Source organism: Calliphora vicina, chromosome 2, assembly GCF_958450345.1.
Source record: "Calliphora vicina chromosome 2, idCalVici1.1, whole genome shotgun sequence".
NCBI classification, from domain to species: domain Eukaryota; kingdom Metazoa; phylum Arthropoda; class Insecta; order Diptera; family Calliphoridae; genus Calliphora; species Calliphora vicina.
Window position 1 is genome coordinate 38,418,607 of NC_088781.1, and position 27,103 is coordinate 38,445,709.

The window sequence follows — 27,103 nt, forward strand, 5'->3', positions numbered from 1 at the left end:
TTTTGAACATTTGATCAATTTATTAAAGGTTAAAGCTTTAAAACGTGACAAGCTTTTTGGACGAACATTTATGAACATTTCCTAATAAATATATAAATTCTGAATATGAGAAAAGTTTATTAGCTTTATTTTAAATATCTTTATTAAATAATTATTGTATTTACTTATCATTTAAATAATTTTTTTCCTTTTAGGTTATTCATTCCCGCCGTGAAAGTGATGCCGGTACTTATTGGTGTCAGGCTAAAAATGAGTTTGGCGTAGCCAGATCTCGTAATGCAACATTGCAAGTAGCATGTAAGTATATATAAATTTTATTGTAAATTAAAAAAACTTTTTTATGTTAATAACTCAGCTTTACAATTCAAGAAAATTCTAAATACCAAGCATAACGGTTTCTAAAAATGATTAAAACCAAAAGCTCTTGTATATATAATTTCAGTTTAAGCTTCTTAATCATTGAGCTTTTCAATATTTTTAGATTTAATGTCTCCCGAAAACTGCAAATCTTTTTATTGTCTTTAATATAAGTTTAAAATAACTTGAATCTAGTTTATGTTTTTAAATGTTTATTAGGTCTATTCATAGACGAGTTCCAACAGAGTATTTTCAGAAATTTTTTCTTTAAAAGCTTTTTAATATTTTAAGCTTTAACATTATAACATTTCTATAAATGATTAAAACCAAAAGCCCTTGGATATATAATTTTATTTTAAGCTACTTAATCATTAAGCTTTTGAACATTTATAGATTTAATGTCCCCCAAAGACTACAAGTGCTTTTATTATGTTTACTTTAATATAAATTGAAAATAAACTGAACATAGATTATTTATTTATTTAAAAGTTTTACTAAAAAGCTTTTGAATGGTTTAAGTATGATCCTAAGGCAAGTTTTAAACAGCTTTTAAAAGCTACATTACAGTTTTTTTTTAATATCTGTCTTAAAGACCAGCCTGCGAAAATTTTATATTTAAATGCTTTTTTATAAGCTTTTTCTCCCGAAAGCTATAAATGCTTTTATTATGTTTACTTTAATATAAATTTAAAATTAATTGAGCCCTGATTTAAAAATCTTCACAAATATCTTTATGTCAAAAAAGCTTCTAAACATTTCAAGAGTCTAAACTGAGTATTTTTAAAAATTTTTTCTTTAAAAGCTTTTTATTAATTATATGCATATGCATTGAGTTCAGTTTAGTTTTGATTTATGTAGCTTTGAAAAGCTATTAAACTTGAGCGGTAAAAAATGATATATATATTATTTAAAAAGCTTTTAAACAATTTAATCATTTAATTTTCTTCTCTTGTAACATTAAGCTTTAATGTTTTGTATGTTTAAGAACAGCTTTTAATAAAAGCTTTTACTTTAGTTTAAAAATTATTAAAGCTTAAAAGCTTAATTTTTATAGATTTAAACAAAATTTATTTTATAAGCCTTTGATAAAATAAAGATTGAAAAAGTTGAAGGTCACCATTGCTAAAATATAAAAGCTTATTTTGCAATAATTAAAATTGTCTCATTTCCTTTTTCTCCCAGTTTTGCGTGATGAATTCCGCCTGGAACCCCAAAATACACGCGTAGCCCAGGGTGAAGTAGCCATTATGGAGTGTGGACCACCAAGAGGTTCACCCGAACCCCAGGTGTCATGGCGTAAAAATGGACAAACCCTAAATCTAAATGGCAATAAAAGAATACGTGTAGTAGATGGTGGTAATTTGGCCATACAAGATGTACGACAATCCGATGATGGACGTTATCAGTGTGTGGTGAAAAATGTAGTGGGCACCAGAGAATCATCAACGGCCTTTCTAAAAGTGCACAGTAAGTTGAAAAACTTTCTTTTATTAGCAACAAAATTCATTATAAATATAAATTATTTAAACTTTTTTACCAAAAATGTATATTTGTTTTAATTTTTTTTTAACATTACAGCCCGTCCATTTTTAATACGTGGTCCCCAAAATCAAACCTCTGTAGTGGGTACCTCGGTGATATTTCAATGTCGCATTGGTGGTGATCCATTGCCGGATGTCCTGTGGCGTCGCACAGCCTCCGGTGGTAATATGCCATTACGTAAGTTTATTTAAACAATTTTTATAAAATTTTGTTTTGTTGCTGTTGTGGGTAAAATGTTCGTTAACAACAATCCATTTAATGTGAAAAATATAAATTACCAGGTTTTTGAGGAACAGGAACCAGAAGAGCATAGAGGCAAATGTTTGTTTAAAACATACATCAGTCTATACGAAAAATACAAGTTTTTTTTTGGTTACACACACATACATATGTACATATGTGTGTAAACACATCTGTATATATTTATGTTTGTGTGTGTGTGTATTGTTTATTTTACTTTTGTTTTTGTTATTGTATGTTTGTTGACTGTATGTAAACGTTTGCGGTCGTTCTCTGTTTGCATAACCCTTCTCTTATTGTCAATTAGCCGGAAACCACATAACACAGTAAGCGGTCATCTATATGATACCTTCCTTTAAACAGTTACATACATAGAATCATACATAAATGTCTAACTATTTGTAAAGTTTTACATTTACTAAAAATGTATTCATACTTCAACTTTCAGTCTCTGACTTTAAATGTGTGAAGAGTACTATATGGTTTTTTTGATACAAATGTCATGTCATGTTATTTTAGCTCTTAACTTAAAGGAGGTATAAATAAAGTTTCTTTTATATAGACCATTTTGTTGGTTTTTAGGTTTCTTTTTTGATTTGCCAAATGAAATTTGTTATTTTATGTTATTTATTTGATAGTGGGGGTAGTATTTCCAAAATTAACTTTTATAGAAGCAGCTTTACCTTAATGATTTTATGTATTTTTCTTGGTTATTTAGAAGTTTCCTTTGGGAAATTTTATGTCTGTTTTGAAAATTAGTAAATTTTAATATGTAGTTGAAATTAAGTTGCATTGAATTGAGTTGTGTTTCGAGTGACATAATATGGAAATGTGGTTTTTAGGTTGCAAAATACTAATGTGTGGTTAGTTAATTAAATATAAATATATTTGAAGTTGTGGCATAAAATTGGAGATTCATTTAAAACTTTTGAAATTCAAAATACTGAAAAAGTAGATAAAATAGTAAATAATTTATGTTGATGAATAGTTTTTAATAAGTTATTTTATTATAAAAGCTTGTATTGAGATTTTTTGACAAAAAGTCGACCAAACAAGCTTTTAATTGTTTAATAAAAGCTTTTAAAACGCGCTTTAGGCAAATAGCTTTTAATAGGCTTTTCTGATAAGTAGCTTTTAAAAGGATTTTTTGATAAATAGCTTTTTATAAGCTTTTCTGATCAATCGATTTTAATAAGCTTTTTTGGTAAAAAGAGTTTTAATACGCTTTTTGATAAAACGCCTTAAATATGCGTTTTTTCTAAAAAGATTTTAATAAAATTTTAGATGAAAAGCTTTCAGTATGCTTGTTTAATATAAACAAATTTTAATAAGCTTTTTGATAAAGATTTGATAAAAAAAACTTTAATTTGTTTTCTTTTGAATAAAAAAGGTCTTTAGTAATCAGTTTAATATAAATATTTTAATACATTTTAATCAATAAGCCTATTTTGAGAATAATCTCTTAAATACATACCTTAATAATAAGCTCCTAACAAGGTTTTCTGAGAAACAAACACCCCTAAGCATTTGTAAGCTTTTGTGGTAAAAATTCTAAACAATATTGTTTATTGGGCAAAAATACCTAATGCAAAACTTTTTTAAAATAAACTCGTAATAAGCCTTTTCTATAAAAAAAACCCTAAAAAGCTTTCATGATAATAATCAAAAATTTTTTTTGATTCAAAGTTCTTAAAAGCTTTTTTGAGAAGAAGGTATTAATATGATTTCTTTGTTAAACAAAAACTCCTAAACTGCGTTTGTGGACCAAAGCACTAAACAACCTTGTTTATTTCAAATGGCTTACAAAAGCTTTTACAGTTTTTTTACAAACACGTGTTATTAAACATAATACAAAGCTCTTTTATGAGCGCTTGTTTATATGAAAATCTTAAAACATTTTGATAAAAAGCTCTTAAAAAGCTTTTTATTAAAATGTGTCATTAAAACTAACACAAAGCTCTTTTATGAAAGCTTTTTGATATGAAAAAGACAATTTATTGAAATTAATTGATAAGTTTTTGCTAATAGTAGTGTAGTAAATTGTGTTAAATGGATCGTTGTTTTGAATATTTTCCCTAATCTGAATAAAAGTTTTCTGAATATTAAAACTCTTGCTGTTTGGTCCAAAAAAGGTCGTGTTACTGTTTTGGAAGATCGCAGCTTAAAGCTGGACGATATAACACTGGAAGATATGGGTGAATATACCTGTGAAGCAGACAATGCCGTGGGTTCAATAACAGCTACGGGAACTTTAATAGTTCATGGTAAGTTCTTAAACACTCTAACAACTAATAAATTGATATAACAAAAATAAATTGTATGAAACTATATTTAATTTATTCAACTAATATTTTCTTTCTGTCCTTTAGCCCCACCCAAATTCACTATACGTCCTAAAAATCAATTCGTGGAAGTGGGCGATGAGGTTTTGTTCGAATGTCAGGCCAATGGTTATCCTAAACCCACTGTCTATTGGTCTTTGGAGGGTAACAGCTCTTTACTTTTCCCCGGCTACAAAGATAATCGCATGGAGGTTACTGTAACCCCCGAAGGACGTTCGGTACTTTCTATATTCCGTTTTGCCCGCGAGGATTCCGGCAAAGTTATTGTCTGCAATGCTCTCAATGCTGTGGGCAGTGTAAGCAGTCGCATTGTGGTTACTGTCGATACTCAATACGAATTGCCACCACCCGTTATTGAACAGGGTCCAGTTAATCAAACTTTACCTTTGAAATCTTTTGTCACCCTGCCCTGCCGTACTTTGGGCTCACCCATACCCCAGGTGCAATGGTATTTGAATGGCATACCGGTCGATGCTAGCGAACATGAACGCCGCAATATGTCGGAAATGGGTGCCTTGACCATAGTGGATTTGGTGAAAAGTGAGGATGAGGGTTTATACACCTGTGTGGCCAGCAATCGTAATGGCAAATCTTCCTGGAGTGGTTACTTGCGTTTAGATAGTCCCACCAATCCCAATATAAAATTCTTTAGGGCACCCGAATTGTCCACATTTCCGGGGCCGCCAGGCAAACCTCAAGTGGTAGATAAGACAGAAGATTCTATTAGTTTATCTTGGACTAGAAGCAATAAAGTGGGTGCCTCCAGTTTGGTGGGTTATGTAGTGGAAATGTTTGCTAAAAATGAAACAGATGGTTGGTTGCAAGTGGCTTCTAGGGTGCAAAACACCACATATACACAAGTGGGTTTATTGCCGGGTACAAATTACTTCTTTTTAATAAGAGCCGAAAATACACATGGTGTTTCACTGCCATCGCCTATATCTGAACCCATAGCAGTGGGAACGGTAAGTTTGAATTTATATTTTCAAGCTAAATTTTATAAATTATTTAATTTTTTACGTTTTTTTTAATTTAATTTTTAGAAATACTTTAATAGTGGTTTAGATTTGAGTGAAGCTCGTGCCAGTTTATTATCTGGAGATGTAGTCGAACTTATCAATGCTAGTGTAGTTGATTCCACCAGTATGAAATTATCTTGGCAGGTTAGTATTATTTGTTGTTCTTTTGCTTTTTTAATTTCTTTTAAACAAAAAACTTTTTTTCAACAAATGACTTTCATTTCCTGTTTTATTTTCTTCTACTTTATTTAATGTTTTTTTATATATATAGATCATCAATGGCAAATATGTTGAGGGTTTTTATATTTACGCACGTCAACTTTTGGATACTTCATCAGGCTCCACAGCCAATACTAATCCATTAGTAGCCGCTGCACGTAGCAGCAGCAGTAATACCCGCTCAACAGCTGCCTCTTCATCCGCATTGATTTCAGCTTCAAAACCAAATATTGCCAGACGTGATGGTACGCCTTATGTTGTAACATCTACCACCACACCCTCCTCGATTTTGCAATCGGCTGCTTCGTATATTGGCAGCACTTCGTATCGTATGTTGACCATTTTGAATGGCGGTGGCGCCTCATCCTGCACCATGACTGGACTTTTGCAATATACTTTATATGAATTTTTCATTGTACCCTTTTACAAATCGGTCGAGGGTAAACCATCAAATTCACGTGTGGCACGAACTTTGGAAGATGGTAAGTGTGTCTTTGTTGTTGTTTATTTTTTTAAGTTTTATTATTATTGTTTAATGTTTTATTTGATTTTGTTTTTTTTTTGTTGAAATTTTATAATGGGATTTTATTTTATTTGGTTAACAAAATAATGCAGAAGGGTTTAAAATGTAAAAGGAATTTTGATTTGATTTACATTAAACAGCATTTACTGTGGAGTAAAGTTTAAATTTGTTTAATTTTCGTTTAAAATTTTGTTAAATTAATTTAAAAATTTCTCTAAGGTGGACAAATTTATTTTTTTTATTTTGTTATTAAATTCTTAAAGCTTAATGTTTATCAAATTTATTATTCCTTTATTTTTATTAACTTTCTTATTGACTATCAATTAAAATGTTTTGTTTTTCATTCGAAAAATAGGAATTTATTACCTTGCTAGTCTCAAAACTTTTATACCCAAGATAACATACAAAAATAAACACATGTTCTCATATATATGTGCTTTCTAAACCAAGAAAAAAAACTTTTCTTTTACATTTAAACCCCAACAAATTTCCCCAAAAAAAAAGTTTTAAGTTTATGAGTCTTTATTTGCCCCCTTTACAAAGACGCCAAAAGCTTAGAAAACCTTAAAAAAGCAACAACAGCATCATCATCTTTTGTAACTTTCCAGACACTTTGTGTCTCTTAACAAAAACAAAAAGAAGCATTATCTAGGTTCGTATATGACAGAAAATAATTAAAAATAAAACAAATAAATGTTTGTTATTTAGTCTTTTTTTGTGCAACATATAAAGTCAAGGCAATATAATGCACTTTTTTGTGTGTGGGTAGAAATTTGTTTTTCTTTTTTTGGCTGGCAAAAAATTCTCTAGAGAATCTTGGTAGAATGCAGTTATGTAAGAGAATGGGGAGGGAAGAGAAATTAAAATTAGGGTTTTAAACCTTTAAGAAGCAAATGTGTAAGTTGTGCTAAGAAATATTGGCCTAAAAATAGGCTATAATAAAGTGGCAAATTAATGGAGTCTTATCCATAAGAGAATTCTTATAAAATGCAACTGACTGAGAGCGAAAATTTTTGGGTTTTAAACTCTTAAAAACTGATTTTAAATGTTTAAATTTTAGATGTAGATTTGACATTGAATATTTTTAGTCCCAAAATATGCTTATTATAAAGACAAAGAACAGAGAGTAGAAGAAAAGTTATGTTATGATTTAAGACTTAGTTTAATAATGGAAAAGATTTTAACAGCTTTTGATGGACATTTTTGTTTCTTATTTTATAATTTATATGACAATCGTGTTGTTAACAGGTAAACAAACGAACATATTCGGACCCCGATTATTATGAGTGCCGATCACTGATTTTAGGTTATAAAGAAAACAAACAAGTTTAAATTTTAGGTCTAAAAAAATTATTTAAAAGTGGTTTTGTGGAATTAGAATGTTCTTTAAATTAGTTAAAGATTTACCTTCGATAGAATGCTTTAAAGTATGCGAAATATTCATTTCAAAATATCAGCCAAAAAGTAGGCTATACTTTTCCTTTGAATATCAACTTTTGCGAGAGAGTAATATAGCATATTTAAATGTGTATATTAAAGCAAAATAATGATTTATTTTGCATGTTAAGTCTATGTTTTTGAAAACCAAGTTTTGGGAAGATTTTGATAAAAAGAATAAACTAAATATTTGCATATTTAAGTTTAAATTATGCAGAATTTTTAATGCGGAAGTTATACCATTTTTATTAAAACCGCCTAAGAATATGCTATAGTTTTTATTTTAAGTTAATAGATCTACCATTCATGACAACCGTGCAGTATAATTTCCCTCTTCTTTTGCTCAAATTTAGCTTAAAAATTTGTAATTTAGCGTTTAACGGGTTATATATGATTCCAAACTCATTATGGTTTTCATTTACATATGTACATGAATATTTTTGTTTTACATTTTTCCACATAAATACAAAATTTTTGTCAAGGTTTTAGGTTGTGTTTTATGTGTTTTTTGTTGCAATCTACTCATGCTAAGATAAACAACAATTATTTCATATAAATAAAATTTTTTGTTTGCTTCACTTTTGCCATATTCGGTTTCTTTTTAGGCCCTTCACTGAGAGTGTTAGGTTTAATAGTGTGTTGGTGACAATAAATTCTATGAAATTAAATTCTAACAGAAAGTCTGATGTAAAATTCAGGGAATCGAATCTAAGAAATCATTTCGGACATACTTGGGGACAATTCAATGAATTTAATAGATAGAATTAATGATTTTAGTTTTTAATTCTTATTCATTAAACATAAAATTCATTAGCATATAAATCTTAAGAAACATGTTAGAAAAATTTTAGATGTTTAAAAAAAAAATACCTTTAGTATAGCATTTTCAATTCGTTTAACTTTTTAATGTAGGGTATTTAGGTTTCGTCTTTGGTTTTATAATTACAGAGACTTATTTTCTAAGTATTTCCATGTATGTTATTGCAATTGCTTATGTCTAATTTGTGTACAATATTAAGACAACAAATGCAAACACAAGATTTACAAGCATCCTCATCATAGGGCATCATGCCACAGCAAAAATAATCTAGCCCTACATACTCCTTTAAACCAACACATTCCAGTAGTTCTGCATTGACTACAAATAAAGTCAATGTATCGCTTTTATACAGTAATTTTCCCAATTTTGGGTCATTAGAGTCAGTTGGTTACTTTATACATCCCAGGTAATGTAGCGTGAAGTCAGTTGTTACATTAGGGTCTCTAAGTAATCTAGGGTGTAGTCACTTTAAATTCAATTAAAGAGTCAATTGTTACAAATTGCCATTTTTTACTGCTGTAAATTACATATCACATAACTAATTCCGTAACTAATGGTTACCCTAAAGATGGGTAAAATCGCTAGTTCGGGGCATATAGCTGGAACTGCTGAGATAACTATATATGAAAATACATATTTGTACATACGATTCATGTATACATACATATCTGTATATATGTAAATGTCTCTTTGTATTTGTGTTGGCACTTGAGCTATAAGGAAATGCAACCACAAAAATGTTTACCTTTAAACTGTAAAGGTATGCAAGCTCACGTTTTTGTTTTCCAAGCAAAAGTGGTAGAGAGTTCTATTTTGGTTGTTGTGTAAATCCTTTTCTTTTCACAAATGTTTTATTTTGCTTGCTTTTTTTTGTTGAGCTGCTGTTTAGTATTTATTTAGCTGAAGGTGCATTTATGTGCGGATGTGTGTATTATCTTTTTATAATGTTTGTTTTGTTGGGAAAGAACAGAAACAAAAAAAAAAAATAGAAATGAAACACGAAACATTTACTGTCAACTGTTGTTACGTGCTGCAATTTGTATGCAATTTAAACAAAAACAATACACAAACATACATTTTATTTGTTTACACATCTACACATAGCTTTTTACATATGTATGCAAAACGGTAAATAATAACCCTTTAGTTTTTAAGGTGACAATGCAACCCTTTTAAGCAAGTTGCTGTTATGTCAGCCTTAAAGTAGGCTTTAATGTAAGAGTCTAAAATCTATGATTTAATCGATGAGAGAACTCTTATAAGATACAAGTGAGTGCGAGAGTACTTTTAAACCCATAAATAGCATGTTGAGAATTCTTTAAAATTTTTACTTTTAGTTGTGAATTTTTCTGTTGTTAATTTTTATATTTTTGGTACATTTTAAACAAGTAGAACTCAATTATTTGTTTATCACATCGTAGGTAATCTAGTGTAGAGTTAGTTGTCACCTAAATGACTCTAAGTAATCTACAGTGTAGCTAGATACATTTTATATAAACATTTCAATTTATTTAGTGGTTAGCTCAGCAGTGGTAATAAACATATTTCAGGTGAATTATCACTTAGTGTTTCATTGTAATGCCCAGTGATGTCTGTTTTCAATGGACTGTCTCTTTGTTGATGATATTTGTATGGATTGGGTAGCCTCTTACAAACTTTCCTCTAGGCTTCATGCATATCAAAACATTTATGTAGTGTAAGATTACTGATTCAGGAACAGCCTTTAGAACTAATGGGGAGAATCTAGTTCATATGTGTTCTTGTATTTGTTTGTGTTATTGCATTTTTATTGTTTTTAAAAGTACTTTAGCACGTTGTTAACAAAAATGAAAAGAGGATGTGGAAATAGATAATAATAAAAATAAAATGAAAAACGGAAACTAATGCTTAGACAACGACTATGTGAAGCTGATTTGTGAGTTATGAAAATGCTTATAAAATATGTATATATTTAATTAAAGAGCTTTATAAAACAATTTAGAAATGTCAAATAACCTAAAAAGTTAATCAGAACTTCTGTTTGAAAAACAGATCCTTTTTGAATATTTCATACTATTGAAAATTTTTTTCAAGATCTACTACCAAGATAAGGTAATTTTTTAAGTGCTGTGCTGTATAACGAAAATAAAAATTACAATTGTTACAATAGTTTTGTATGCTATCGAAAAATTCAAATTAATATTTAATTAAATATTAATCATACCACCCGTAGTACACATAATCTTTCATTTCATTAATTTCTTTAAAAAAAAACTGGAATTTATGCGAAAAGATGATTTAAATAATACTAAAATGGCTCCCTGTATCCAGAGATCATAATGAATGCTCCAAAAATATGTTTTTAAATGTTACATCAGTGGACTACTGATGTATGCATTAGTGTGTCAGCAACGACCCGTACTTGTTGTAAAACTGTACAGTTGTCCCATCAATTACAAGCAGAATGTGAATTCGTTTGCCAAATTTATTTAAAACTAAGGAAGCTGAAACCTCCATTGACAATTTCTTAACCAGCTTAATAAAATTAATGTCCCTACCAATTACCTAACCTTTTCATAAGCAAAAATTTCCTAATTCTCAAATATTTAACAATGACAAATAAATTCTCAAATCTTTTAAACAAATAATTCGCCAAAAAAAAATTGCCCCAAAAAGCAAACAACATTTCCTGCAAAAAGTACAATCTACAACCTAGTAGGGTAAGAATTCGAACAAATAACAAAAAAGGGTTGTACAAAAACAATAAAAATAAAAAGTTTTTTATAACACAAAATACTAAAAAAAAAGCATTACAACACAAACACACAATCTCATACATTTATAACACAATGTATTAGAGCAGCAGCATAGAAAGACCAGAGAAAAAAGCGAAAAATAAAAACCATTTTCAACTTCGATGTGTTGTTATTTCTTTATTTGTTTTCACTCATTTCATTTTTGTTATGTTGGTTTGTTGTTGAATATACAAATGCTCTTATTCTTCAAATGCACCTTTGGGTATGAGTACATGTGTGTGAGAGTTGTAAAAAGACTCAGTGTTTACTCAAAGAAATTACTTTACTTTGTTTTTCCCATACAAACATAGCAGTGGCAAATGAAAAGTATGAAACGGGGGAAAAAACAAAACAAATGAACAAAAACAAAACTCAGAGAAAAAAAAGCGCCAACAAAACCTAAGTACAATCATACGAATATGTACTCGTGTCTATGGTGATTGTTGTTGTTTTTATCATCAACAACTTCGTCATCACATTTCCATCACACACTTTCGCATACAAAAAAAAAACCGACATTCAGCACATTTATTCAAGCTTATAAATAAACAAATGTAGATGAGTTTTGTTAGTACTAGTATCTCTTTAGTTTTTTTTCTCTATTTCTTCTTTTATTTATTTTTTTTTGTTGTTGCTTTATTTCTTTTGAGAAACTCAAATACTGCTACTATTGCTTTTGTAGCTATTTTTTTGTTTGTTTTGTTGTCTTTTTTATTAAGTATTTAACGTTTTAGCTGTTTCTGTTAGCCTGGTATATTTTATCGTGTTTTTTTCATACATACATATAGTTAGTACTGTGAAAATGGATGCGTATGTGAGTTGTTGTGTTTATTTTTGTTTAAAAAAGATTATCCCAGCAGTACTTTTATTCACTATCATTGTATCTCTTTTAGATAGTACTTTCCCCTAATGTCTTACTACTTAGCTGATTCTAATTTATATATTTTTGGGTCATTTGACTCGTATGTAATACAGAGAAAAATCAATTGGTTACTTCATATGTCCCAGGTAATCTAGCGAAAAGTCAATCGTCACTTTAATGTCTCGAAGTAATCTAGGGTGTAGTCACATTAAAGTCTATTGGAGAGTAAATTATCATAACTTATTCTGTAACTAGTGATGACCCCAATTATGTATAAAATCACTAGTTCGAGACATTTAGCTGGAAATGCTGGGTTATTATTATTACAAAAATAAATGGTTAGACTATGTATGTTTGAGAACCTGTGTGTGTTTATTTATGTTTTCGTACTTAAGTGCGTACTTGTTTATTTTTATTTACGAAACAGAAACAACGGTATGTATGGCAACAGGAAGATGAAAATGAACCCATTAGGTATAAAAAATAAACCAAATTAGCAAATATTTTCTTTGAAAAAATTGACTTAACGTCAATTAAAATATTCAGAAGAAATATTCCAGATGTAGCTTCGTTAATTTTGGTAAGAATTTTACTATATTTGAAATAATGTTTTTAAGTTTTGAAAACAATTTAAAATTTTTCTTCAAAATCCATTGAAAATCTCACATAATATTCCATTTATGGTTTTATATCTATTTCTTTAAAACTTTTGCATCATATTTATTTATTTCTGTTATTCATGGGTTAATTTCACATGTTATTTTCCTATATTCTTTTGTTTTGCTAAAGTTTTGTGGTTATTTAAAGTAATCAACTATGATTGTTTTAACAAAAATGAATGCTGTTTTGTTTTTTGCTTTACACATTCTTTTCATTTAATACAAAAGAAAAGTTATGAGATTTTTTTTTTTAATTTAAAAAAAACAAACGAAAATTTCTTTGTTTTTTGTTAAATTGTTTAAAAATAATTGAACAAAAAAAAATTCATTAAGACGTTTGAGTAAAATTAATTAAATTTATTATTGTTATAAAAGAAATATGTATATTTTTCTGTATATAAAAAAAATATTTTAATATTGAAGTTCTTAAAAAAACTGCTTAAATTGTTAAAATAGAAACATATGAGTAATAAATATTAAGCTTAAGATATAACTGAGAGCGTATGATTGTTAAAAATTAAGCTTTAAAAAATTAAGTGGTACATGGGGGCGTATGATTGTTAGGTATACAGCAGCTATTATCTAGGCGTATGATTATTATGAATTATTAAATTTTTTAAATTTGTTTGTGTTTATTTTAAAATTAGTTTAAAGATTAGCTTTAATCTAGATATTTTACAGAAAAATTTGTTCCAAATGTTTATCTAAATAAAGTTGGCAAAACTTTTTTATTTCTTTATAACTTTTATAGCCATAGCATTTTAAAATTTCTTAACTATTTTGTCATATTTTATATTCACTATATGCATACTCCCTTTATGATTTATATATTTTACATTTTTTTTGTTATTTATGTGCCCCTTATTTAAGTATCATGTGTTATCTCTCAATTCTTTGATTCCTTTTAACAAATCTTTAACTTTTTTGTTACACATTTTTTTTTGCTGTTAGAGAATTTCTTTGCCTGTTTGACATCAGCTGCATAATTTTTCTATTAAATATTTAGTCTACCAGAAAAATACATGTAAAAAAATACATTTCCCTTTGATAACAAAGTTATCAAAGTTAACGATACAAATTAATGTATTGTTGTTTAAGCAAAAGTTATAGATTGAATTGAAAAGAGAACTAAAAGCACAGAAATAATATAAAGGTTATGTTATTAAAATGATTATGTTTGTTGGGCAAAACAGCTGGGATTTTGGGATGGGGGTAGAATATTCTTTAAGATCTAAAATATAAGTTCATAATGTTATTTTGACATGGTATTTTCTAAAGCTTTCATAGATTTTTTTTCTAAATTTCAAAAATAATAATTTTTAAAAGTTTCAAAGCTTTTTAATCTTTTATAAAGATTTGTAAGCTTTTTATAAAGCTTTGCAAGCTTTTTATAAAGCTTTGCAAGCTTTTTATAAAGCTTTGTAAGAACTTTATATTGCTTTAAAGCCTTTTCAAAGCTTAAGAAACGTTTTATAATGCTTTATAAGCTGTTTATAAAGTTGTGTACACTTTTTGTGAATTTTTAAACTTTTTAAAAAGCTTTTTAAGCATTATATAATGCTTTATTCATTTTTTGTAAGACTTCATAATTTTTTTTGATAAAGCTTTATAAACTTTCCATAAATATAAATATTTAATAAAATTTTTTAATATCTTTATAAAGCTTTATAATTTTATCGTATATTGTTTTGAATACAGCTTTTGAAGCTTCTCATAAAACTTTCTAAGACTTTATAAATCTGTAAAGCTTTTAAGGTTTTTCAAAACCTTTTGAAATTCTTATAAAGATTTCGAGATGTTTTTTATAAATTTTATACGCTTTTTATAGATTGCTAAAATTTTTAAAAGCTTTTCAAATATTATATAAAGTTTTCCAAGCTTTTTTGTATTCCATTCAGATATCCATTTCAAGTTTTGAAAATGATTTTATAAAGATTTAATAAAAATCTATAAAGCTTTTAAGGCTTTTCAAAACCTTTTGAAATTCTTACAAAGTTTTTGTGATATTTCTTATAAAAGTTTGCCAAAAAACGTATAAAATTTAAGTTTTTTTATTGCTAGCTTAAATTTTGAAAAGCTTTTCAAATATATATAATATTTTTAAAGCTTTTTGTAATCCTTTTTAGAAATTTCACGAAGCTTTTAAAGTTTCTTTGATATTTTCATTAAAGCTGTCAAAATTTGGCAAATGATTTTAAAGATATTTATAAAAATTTCAAGCTTTCTGAAAGCTTAAAAAACAATTTAAGCTTCTTATAGCTTGGATATTCATATTTGAATGCTTTTCAAATGTTTGACAACTTTACAAAAAATGCTTAATTTATAAATTCCTGATTCTACAATTTAACTTATTGATAATTTCTGGAATTTAGTTTTAATACCAGCCTTTGAATCCACCCTTTGTTAACCAAACAAAATTCCCTTAATTACAATAATTATAAACTAATTAGTATAATTCGCTTTTAAATAAACATTTTGCATACATTTTAATATATTTCTCCCGTTTTTACTTGCAGCACCCAATGAAGCACCATTTGGCATGGAAGCCATATTGCTAAATTCATCGGCAGTATTTTTGAAATGGAAGCAGCCAAATCTTAAACCATCACATGGTAAGTTTAGCATTATAACTACACATAAAAACACATGTGTAGCATAAACCATTATGCTTAAATAGCAAAAAAATTTCGCCAGCAACATATTTTTGGAACCCTTTTATATTTACTAATCTCTATTTAAATATTACATTTTTTTTATTTTTCTTCTTTTCCCACCTCATTAGGCATTTTGTTGTATTATCATATTGTTGTCAGAGGCATCGATACAGCTCATAACTTTTCACGTATTCTAACAAATGTCACAATTGATGCTGTTTCTCCCACTTTGGTATTGGCCAATTTAACGGAAGGTGTTATGTACACGGTTAGTGTGGCAGCTGGCAATAATGCGGGTGTGGGACCATATTGTGTGCCGGCCACATTGAGATTAGATCCAGTAACTAAGCGATTGGATCCATTCATAAATCAACGGTATGTATAAGAAAGAAAAAAATCTACTAAACATTTAAATATGCAAATATTATTTTGTTTTCATGTTATATTTATAAATTTGTTTATTTTGTATTTTTGTTTTTATTTATAGTTATCCCATAAATCAAGATCATGTTGATGATGTGCTAACTCAACCATGGTTTATTATATTATTGGGTGCTATATTGGCTGTAATGATGTTATCCTTTGGCGCCATGGTCTTTGTCAAGCGTAAACACATGATGATGAAACAATCAGCCTTAAATACCATCAGAGGTTAGTATAATATTTTTAAAATATAATAATTTATTTAGCAACATTTTAAGCTTAAAAAGGAAAAAGGAGTTCTTTTTGTATGCAAAAACACAAGCTCTTTAAATTTCCAACAATTTTTTATTATTTTTCTTTTTGATTTTGTATTTACTTCAGCTTTTTTTTACTTATTTTTTTTTTATTTTCTGTTAAGTGGCAGAAAGTGCTTTTCATTTTGCGCGTTGTTGCGTTCATCAAAAGTTAACGAGTGTTGTTTTTGTTGTTGCCGTAGTTGTTTAAATATTGTATGATTCGTTTAAATCAACAACTAACTACTGTACTACAGACTACTACAACAACTTTAACACAAAAAAAAAATCAGCAAAAGCCACTTGAAAATCATTGTTAAACGAGCAGGTGTAAATAAAAGTTTTTCTTACCTTTTTAATACTACAAAGCCAACAAGTTCTGCACAAAAAAACAAAAAACTGTATATTTTCTGCTTTATCATGCTTTATAATTGATGTTGTTGTTGTTGTTATAGTTGTTGGCTGGAAAAGAAAGGGTTTAAGTTTTGTATGTTTGTATTTCAATACTCAGTGGTAGAGAATTTAAAATGATTAAACAAAATACTTGAACAGAATAAAGAGTTTATTTAAAAAATCAGTAGATTTATTAAACTCTAAAAGCTTTAAAGGTTTCAAATAGAGCTTTAAATAATATTAAGTTTTAACTGTTAAAGTTTCACAATCAATTAACAAGAATTGTTTAAAAAGCTTTTCCTCTAGCTAAAGCTTAAATCTGTACTATTAAAATCAAACATTAAATATTTCATTAAAATATTAATATCTTTTGAAGATTTGAAAGCTTGTTCAAATGCAAATGTCGATTAAGCTATCACATAGTTGTATGCTTTTAAAACGTTCTTTTATGTAAAGCTTTTTAATCTTAAAGCTTTTTAAGATGTAAAAAATATTTAATTTTTTAAAGCTTTTCATAATTGAACGTTTTTTAAGCCTATGCGTTTTGAGCTTTTCATAATAAAATGATTAATGCTTTGAACGTTTTACAATTTGTTTGATTTCTGAAAGCTTTTCCAGCTTTGAATGCCGTTTGAGCTTTACCAGATCTTTAATTTTTTTAAGTTTTGAAATACTTATTTTTTAATTAGTATAATTTTAAATATGTTTAAAGTTAGCTATAAAAGACTTTTAAGCTGTCAGATACTTTTAAGACTTAAAAGCTTTTTAAGATAAAAAAACTGTAATTATTTTCCACATCAAATAGTTATTTGACAATAATTATTTTTTAAAATTATTATTTTAAGATTTTAAAAGTTTTTAAGATTTAACAACTCTTTAAGCCTTTCCATATTAAAAGCTTTTGACTCTTTGAAAACTGTTTATCATTTGAACGAATTTTAAGCTTTTTTTAAAGTTCTTTAAGCTTTTAAAAACGTTTGCCATAGAAATATGTTTAAACCTTCTTAAGATTTTAAAGATTTGTGCGAGTTTTACTTCAAAAGCTGTTTAAGAATTAAACGATTTTTAAACCTTGAAAGCTTTTTATACTCAAATGTTTATTTATATTGATGTTTGTAGTTATTTTAAGCTAAAAAATCATAAAGAAATTTTAAAGATTAGTAAAATTTAACAGCTTATAGATTAAACCTAGTAAAGTTTGCTTTCTAGAAACTTAGATACAATTTGGCAAAAGCTTATTTTACTTCGAAAGCATTTTATCAAACATTTGTTATACTTTAACATATTTCTTATGTTTTTAACATCTTTTAAGTTTCAAAATCATAAAAAATCGTTGAAAGCTTAGCTAAATTTAACAGCTTTTTAATCTGTCATCTTGACTAAGCCAAGTCAAGTTTTGGGATTTATACTTTATACTTTAAAAGCATTTTATCAAAAAAGTTTTATACTTAAAAATCTTTTTTCTATTTTCAACATCTTTTAAGCTTCAATGTCGTTGAAGGCTTTGCTAAATTTAATAGCTTTTTATGCCGTTTTCTTGACTAAGCCAAGTCAAGTTCGGCTTTTGGAAAATAAATACAAATTGGAAGTTAATTTTTTGTTGTATACAAACAATTATCTAAATAATGTTTTATTTTAACAATTACCATTGAGCTTTATTATAAATACTACAAGAATACAAGTAAAAGTTTTTATAAAAAATTAATCAAACGGTTTCAATTTGTATTTAAATAGTTTTTGAAATAATTCTACTTTAGTTATTAGATAACAAATAAAAGCTTTTAATAAAACCTAAACTAAAAATGATTTAAAAGTTTTCAATTTGTATTTGAATAGTTTTTGAAAGAAAGAAACTTTATTTTGTCACTATCATTGAATATAGTCCTTTTGTTTTCAATTATTTTCACTTTATCAGTGTTTTTCAAATAAACCCTTTGACACAAATCATTACTTTTTTAATCTGTAGTGAATTTGATGTTTTAATTTCCACAAAAAAATCACAAACAAACTTTTTAACTCACAAATTTATATATTTTTTATCTCCGTTTCCGTTCTGTTTTTTTGTACTGTGTCGCTCATTCTCTTTGCACTATTTTGTCATGTCATGTTAATTAACTAAATAGTTAACATGACCAGAACAGCCATACATTTATCAAGCAAACAAATAGACAAACTAAATGAAAAATCATTTTAATTTGTGTTTTTTATGTGAGACACTATAACACTATTGTATGCAGCAACAATTAAGGCTGACAATATACATGATTTTTTTCCTAGACACAAACCATTTTTTATATAGATTTGTTTTTTTTTAATTTCACTTCTAACTATTTTCAATTTTTTTTAATGTTTGTTGGTGTTTTATTGTTTTATAGGAACTCATCCGAATGATGTTTTAAAAATGCCCAGTTTATCACGTAATGGCAATGGTTATTGGTTAGATGCCTCAACGGGTGGCATGGTGTGGCGCACTCAGCCCAGTGGTGATACACTCGATATGCAAAAGGATCAAATTGATGACTATGCACCAGTATGTCTAGCAAACAATACAGCTAATGGCACAAATACTACCAGTGAACGTAGTGGTAATAATGGTGGCGTTGGTGGTGTTGGTGGCCAGCAACAAAGGTAAGGATTTGTTGTATATTTCTATTCCATTTTACATATATTTTTTTAGCATATTTTTAGGGTTTTTTTTTATAAAATTTTCATTTTTTATCTAGAGCTGCCTATGGTGCTAAAATCGTTAAATGTTTAATTAGAAACAAACATTTATTTTTATGAGGGCTTTAAAACGTTGTTAGTTGTTCTAAATAAAACTATCAGTATAAATATTTTATTTTTTTGTTTGCTGTTTTTTTTATAAAATAAACATACAGTTTGTTGTTTTAATGAAAATAAACCATAGAAATTGTTTAACAGAAATTGAATAGTTTTTTTTTATATTTTGTTAGATAAATGTATTTTTACAGCAGCTTTGTTAAATAAACGAAATTTTTAGCTAGTGATATAGTTATTGAGTGGTTTTTTTAGTTTTAAAAGATTTAAAGGATTAATTTTTAGGGGAAATTTTTTAAAATTTTGTAAATAAATATTGAAAAATATATGCAAAAATTCAATTAAGCGTATAAGTGTTATTATTTGTTTAGTGATACTGAGCGTATGATTAATATTGATTGATTTATGGGGAAATAGAGAAATACTTTAAAACAATTTGTTTAACAAATTTCAAAAAATATAAAATAGAGATAAATTAAATTGTTTACAAAGAAATGGTATTTAATAATAACTAAAAACAGCAGCATTTTCTTTGAATAATCACTTTGAAACTTAAAAGTTTTTTGAACTTTTGTAATAAATTTAATTTAAGGGATTTAATTTAATATTAAATTCTCCCCATAATAGTTACTTTTTTTAAAATTTTAGAAACAAAAATATTTTTTTGTATCCTTCACCATAAGTATAAGTTTGTTATTCAGTTTCGAATTTCTAAATTATTTATTGCGGAATCGATATACCCATGTCCGTCTGTCCGTCTGTATGTTGAAATCAACTTTCCCTAACCCCAAAATAACTTACAAACTTGATTCATATATCAATATATCCGCTATAGACCCGGTTCGCGTGGTATTTAAAATCGAGATAACCGGCCCACAAAGGGCTGGACAACTCCGGAATACTAACTCAATTTAGACAAAATGTAAATCTAATGGTAGATATTTCAAAGACCTTTGTAACGGCTCTTATTAAGTCGGATCTACAATAGGTCAAAATCAGGAAAATTATTTTTTAAACCGAATTTTTTTCAACAAAAAATTTTGTTTGCCATAAGATTTGTTTCACTAATAAATTTAACCAGCAAATTTTAAAAAATCAAAAGAAATTTTTTTTTAAAAATCAGAAGAAAAATTTTTTTTTTAAAAAATTTAAATAAAAATTTTTTAAAATCTCAAAAAATTTTTTTTTCAACAATTTAAATAAAAATTTTTTAAAATTTTAAAAATTTTTTTTTCAAAAATTTAAAGAAAAATTTAAATAATAAAAAATTTTTTTTTTTCAAAATTAAAAAAAAGTTGTAAATTTAAAATTTTTTTTCTCTAATAAATATTTTTTTTTAATTTTTTTATATTTTGTTTCTTTACTTTAAAATATAATTTGGTGAATACCATATAATTCGGCTCTGCCGAATAAAGCTCCCTTATTTGTCTTTAATAATTTAATTTAATCAAATCAAATTTTAAATCAATCCATATTTTACACAATATTTTATTGTTCTAACATTAGCATTGTTCCCTTAAAAGTTTTGCTCTTTCTCTCTCTGTCTCTCTTCAAAACTAAATATTTAAATAGACAACATTTGTTACTTCGTTTCATTTTGTTGCCATTATATATAAAATTGTTTCCATTTCTGCAACAATTATATTGTTGTTTTATAATTTATGGCCTAAATGAGGAAAAACTAAAATAAAACAAATAACAATTTCTAAAGGCCTGTTTACAATTGTGCAAAAATAAAACAATACTTTTTGTTGAAATCTACTGAACATGCTAACAATTGGTAATATATACATTTATATTACATTATTTATCACTAAAGTGCTGAAACAATAGTCAAAAGTCTCTATATAATTCAATAAATATATTTACATTATAATAATTATTACGCAAAATAATGGCAGATTTTAGGAAAATGACAAAAAGTTAAATTTAATACAGAATTTTTTTTTTATTTTTTGTATTGTAATAATTTTAATATTTAATGTTAAATTAAATTACATATATAATTAAATCTGTTAATATGTAAAATGTGCATATTTTCCAGCAAATTTTCTGCTTGTTTAATAGTTTTTCATTTGATTTGGCTTGATAAGCATAAAACAATTTCAATATTTTTTCTTCAGTTTTATGGCCATAAAATAATACATAGTAGTTGTAGTGTTGTTTGTGTCTGCTATTTAAATATTTATGTTGTTTTAATTAGTTATGAAGCCACTATAAGCATAAATACCATACATTTGTATAAAAATAATAATTATGAATTAAAAAATGAGAAAAAAATATAATATAAAATATTGTAATTGATAGTCAGTGGCGTAGCCAAGGAACAGGTTAATTTAAAGTTTTTATTTTATACAATTGGTATATATGTAAAGCTACGCTACTGAATCAAAACTTTTTTTTTAAATAAAAATTATAAAACTGTCAGTTTTTATTGTCATTGTATACATATATAAAATATTATTAATTAAAATAGTAATTATAATTGAAGTTCACTTCATCATTTAGTTTCTTTTTTTTTATATATACGATATGTTAATCAATAGTTTAAATTTTAAAGGTGTTAAAATATACATTTTATTTAGATAAAAAACTAACAAAATTATTTTAAAATAAAATAATTTTCACCTGTTTGAAAAGTAAAATTTATACTAAAATATTTTTTTTTTGAAAATTTATTAATTTAGTAAAATAATATATAAAGATTTTAAGAGAATGTGTTTTAAAGTGTTTTGTTTCAAGTTCTAGAAGCTTTGAAAACTTTGTTTAAGTAAAAAAGCTTTTTTTAAACAAAAATTAAAATTAATCATACGTAATGTTGTACTTTTTTGAAAACATGCTTCTTTTATAAATGGTTGTCACAAACATATACTTGTTTACTGTAACCATATATATGTTTGACACAATCATGTGAATCGTAAATTAACCATATTATGGTTACCACAATCATGTAAATAGTTACTGTGACTATAATATTGTTAAAAAAAACTTGTAACACTATTTAAATGGTTACAGTAACTTTGGACAACTATATTTTATCTCTGCGCGTATCTTGTTCTAATTTATATTTGACCGTAAGGTTCATATAGTCCCAGTTAAGTTTCAATCGTAGGTCTTTATATGCTCCCAGTTAAGTGTTGATAGTAGGCCTTTATGATGTCTCATTTAGGCTTCAGTCCTATGTCTTTATGGTGTTGTAAATTATCTTCCCAGCTAAGCTTCAATCGTATATCTCAATTAAGCTTCTATCGTAGTTTTATATATCGTATGTCTCTATATATAGTCCCAGATAAGCTACTATCGTAGGTTTATATTGTCCCAGTTAAGCTTCAATCATAGATCTTTATCTAGTTCCACTTAGGCTTCAGTCGTGGGTTTATTGTGTCGCAGTTAAACTTAAATCGTAGATCTTTATTTAGTCCCAGTTAGGCTTCAATTGTAGGGTTATTTTATCCCAATTAAACTCCAATCGTAGTTCCTTATTTATTCCCAGTAAGCTTCTATTGTAGGTTTATATTGTCCCAGTTAAACTTCAATCGCAGATCTATATTTAGTCCCATTTAAACTTCTATTGTAGGTTTATATTGTGCCAGTTAAACTTCAATCGTAGATATTTATTTGAAAAATCCATTGATTTGAAGCCCAGAATGATTTTTTAATTAAAAAACTATATCCAAGTAAACATTATTTCCTACATTTTATTAAACGTCAGTGAACCAAATCATCATATTATTAGATATTTATAAATACTTAACTTAATAGGAAAATATTGTAGACTGTTTGGGAGTATTGATAACCTATTCATGTTGTTCTGCCGATATTTTAACAAAATTAAAGAGAAGTTCTTCAAAATTCATTCATTCATGGTTTCTTTATCCTAAAGACCCTATAAGAAAGGAAACTTTAAAAGTAAATTCTAATTTTCGGAGAATTAAATTGTTAAAGAAAAAATTTTGTTAACAGTTAACAGCAATGGTCACTTATCTTAAAGATTTTAGGTCATTGCAAGTTTTGAAATGTTAATTTTAGTAACAACCTAAATTCTAAACAAAAGTTAATATTAGTCATACGCCCTGCTATGCCTAATTTAAAAAATTGTTTTTGAAAAATAAAATTGAAAAATAAATGACCCATATTTTAGGTTTGGGAGCCAAGAAGATTTGTTAACTCAAAAGTTTGTTAAGTAAAGGTGTACGGTACGTATGATTAATATTAATTATAAGTATTATTATTTATAATTACACATACGTACTGTACACCCTCACTAAACAAACTCTCGCCATTCAACTATGTTTTCCAGATAATTTAGAAAATAAATCGCAAACCACAAATTATTAAATATAGTCCAGTTATCGCTGAACTCTCTCTTTGAAGAAAAAAAAAACACCTGCAGCCAAAATTAAATAAAATTAATCATACGTTCTGCTATACTTTCACTAAACAAATATTCTTACTTAGTAAACTATACACATTTAAAGCTTTTCGTTAATAATTTCGATTAAAAATATAGATATTTTATAATAAAATAATAATATATATAAGGATTAAAATCTTTGAAAACTAAATTTTCCCAAAAAAAAAAAAATGAATCAAAAATATTTTTAAGCCTTACCAAATAATTTAAATAATAAACCACAAATAATATTATTTAAAAAAAACAACTTTAAATAACGGCTTAAATAAACCATATACACATAAGCAGCTTAAAAATATAACCATTAATTTAACGAAAAATCTATATTTAAATAAAAAAAAAAATAATGAAACATTTAAAAACTACACACACAAACAATTTAAAGCCATAAATATTGAACCCACAAACATTTTTTATTTATTTATTTCTTTTTTTTACTAGATACGTGGGTGAATACTCCAACATACCCACCGACTATGCTGAAGTAACAAGTTTTGGCAAAACTGGCAGTGAATATGGTATAGGACGCAAAAATGCCTCTTCACCAGCACCCTATGCCACCTCGTCCATAATGCAACAGCAACAACAGCACAATAGCAATGTACAACAGCCACGTTATCAAACCAGGCCAGGTTTTAATATGCAACAGCCACCACCCTTGCCAAACACACAGCAACAACAGCAGCAGCAGCAAAGGCCCATGCATCCTCATTACCATCAACAGCAGCAGCAACAACTTAATGAAAGCAATATTTATCAGCAAATGTCTACCACTAGTGAAATATATCCCTCGCAAATGACCAGCAATAGATCAGTGTATTCGGAACAATATTATTATCCTAAGGAAAAAATACATATCACTGAAAATAAATTAAGTAATTGTCATACCTATGAAACAGCCAACCAACAACAACAGCAGCAGCAGCAACAACAACAACAGCAATTAGGTCAACAAACATTTGCCCATATTGGCACTTTAAGACGCAGCGGCAATAATCAACAAAGTAATCGCTTTAAGGTCATTAACACCCAAGCCCAAAACTATCAACTTCATCTGGCTGACACGCAACAACAGCAAAAACAACAGCAACAGCAGCAACAACAAAAACAGAATACGCTTAATAATAATCAAAACTATAATACCCAAGACATGATAAGTAAAAATTTAATGGACTTAGATGCTGGTTCGTTCTGTTACAATGGCATGGCCGATTCGGGTTGTGGTGGCTCACCCTCGCCCATGGCCATGCTAATGTCGCATGATGATGAAATCGGTGAAGACCAGGCTCTTTACCACACAGCCGATGGTGATAACGAAAGTGATATGGAGCGTTTGTATGTGAAAGTGGACGAGACGCCACAACAGCAACAGCAATTAATACCCCTAACGCCACAACATCTTCCACAACAACTGGCAGCCGGCCATCATCATCAGAATCAAGAAACAAATGTGCCACAAAATCAATATCATAATTGGCGTTCACACAATAATTCCTCAACACGTTCCAACACCTCATCGTCGGCCTCATCATCATATCAACGTAATCCTCAGTTGCTTAACCCCACAGCAACTGCCACACCAACAAACTCTACTGCTACAAACTCGCCAGCAGTCGTGTGTTTAGAACAACAACAGCAGCAGCCGCCACAAACATCTTCATTACAAATGCACCATTTGCATCCGTTGCATCAGCAACAGGCCAGCAGTGATTCGGAAATGATTTATGCGCCTGGCGGCAGTATGGCCAGTGAACGTAGTCTCCTAAGTAACTCGGGTAGTTCAACGAGTGGCCCCTCTAATCCACACAATGTGTGACCCCTTGACAAGCGCCAACCAACTATTAAAATAAGCGAAGATTTAGCCTGCGAAAGCACCAACTCAACAATACCAACAACAACTGCAGCAGCTACAACAGCTAGACATCAAGAAGATTATTATGCGCGTGAGGTTAAGGAGCTGCTGGAGTGGTGTGAACGTTTCAATAATGGCCAATTAGATGAGTTTGAGTGAATGAATGAATGATAATACAAAGCTGATTAGTTTGTTTTTCATTTCTAGAATATTGATTGTTTTAAGTTTTAAGACTGATTTTTAGACTTCTTTTTAATTTTATTTTTATTTTTCTTTTTCATATTTTAAGTTTTTTTTCGCTTCCAATTGAACCAAATTTTTTAGTTTTTAATTTTACAAAAAAAGTTTTTTCTTTAATGGAAGAAATTTTACGAAAGAAAACAATTTTATTTTTAATTTAAATTTTTTAATCTGACTACTGAAATTATTAAATTTTCTTTTTCAAAATCTTTTAACCAGTTTTTGGAAAACTAATTTTAATGATTGTAAACTTTTTTCCACTATATTAAATTGAAATTTTACTCAAATTTTTAAATCCTAATATTGAATTATTATTAAAAATTACATTTTTTATTTTCTAATAGTAAAAAAACAATTTTATAAAAATTTTGTTCTTTTATTAGAACTCATAAAATTAAATTCTGAAATAATAAATCGATATTAAATAATTTTTTTAAATATTGAAATATTTTTTTAAATATGTAAAAAGATTTTATTTAACTGCTAAAATATTATTAAAAATAGTTTTGAAATATTTTTCAAATAATTTTGATCTGCTAAAAATGTCTGTACATGGTGAAATATTTCTTAAAGTATTAATATATTTTTTAAATATTTAAAAATTTTTGGGAAAATAAAGAACTTTGGTTTAAATATATTTATAGAAATTTAAATTGGTTTTCTAAAAATATTGAAATTTGAATTCTAAAAATATTGATATTTTCATTTTTAAATATTGAAATTGTAGTTTTCAAAATACTGAAATTTTTATTCGAAAAAGATTGAAATTCTAGTTTTTTTTAAATTTTCATTTTAAAAATACTGAAATTTTTATTTTAAAATATTGAATTTTTATTTTAAAAATATTAATTATTAAATTATTTATTTTAAAAATATTGATATTTTTATTTTAAAAATATTAATATTTTAATTTAAAAATAATAAAATTTTTATTTAAAAATATTTAAATTTTTATTTTAAAAATATTGATATTTTTGTTTTAAAAATATTGATATTTTTATTTTAAAAATATTGATATTTTTTATTTTAAAAATATTGATATTTTTTATTTTAAAAATATTGATATTTTTTATTTTAAAAATATTGATATTTTTTTTTAAAAAATATTGATATTTTTTTTTAAAAATATTGATATTTTTATTTTAAAAATATTGATATTTTTATTTTAAAAATATTGATATTTTTATTTTAAAAATATTGATATTTTTATTTTAAAAATATTAAAATTTTTATTTTAAAAATATTAAAATTTTTATTTCAAA

At 27.0% G+C, this 27,103-nt stretch overlaps 1 protein-coding gene across 1 annotated transcript in view; it reads left to right on the forward strand.

Moving 5' to 3' along the window:
• Positions 1–25,833, forward strand: part of robo2 (roundabout 2) — an 87,998-nt gene extending 62,165 nt beyond the window's left edge. Inside the window, exons 3-14 of the mRNA XM_065500850.1 lie at positions 195–297; positions 1,540–1,824; positions 1,936–2,076; positions 4,272–4,403; positions 4,509–5,446; positions 5,525–5,644; positions 5,772–6,201; positions 15,311–15,406; positions 15,577–15,823; positions 15,936–16,099; positions 18,933–19,185; positions 24,191–25,833. Coding sequence (XP_065356922.1) covers positions 195–297; positions 1,540–1,824; positions 1,936–2,076; positions 4,272–4,403; positions 4,509–5,446; positions 5,525–5,644; positions 5,772–6,201; positions 15,311–15,406; positions 15,577–15,823; positions 15,936–16,099; positions 18,933–19,185; positions 24,191–25,565 — 4,284 coding nt within the window. The 3' untranslated portion in view covers positions 25,566–25,833. The remainder of the gene's footprint in view (positions 1–194; positions 298–1,539; positions 1,825–1,935; positions 2,077–4,271; positions 4,404–4,508; positions 5,447–5,524; positions 5,645–5,771; positions 6,202–15,310; positions 15,407–15,576; positions 15,824–15,935; positions 16,100–18,932; positions 19,186–24,190) is intronic.
• Positions 25,834–27,103: the final 1,270 nt, after the last annotated feature.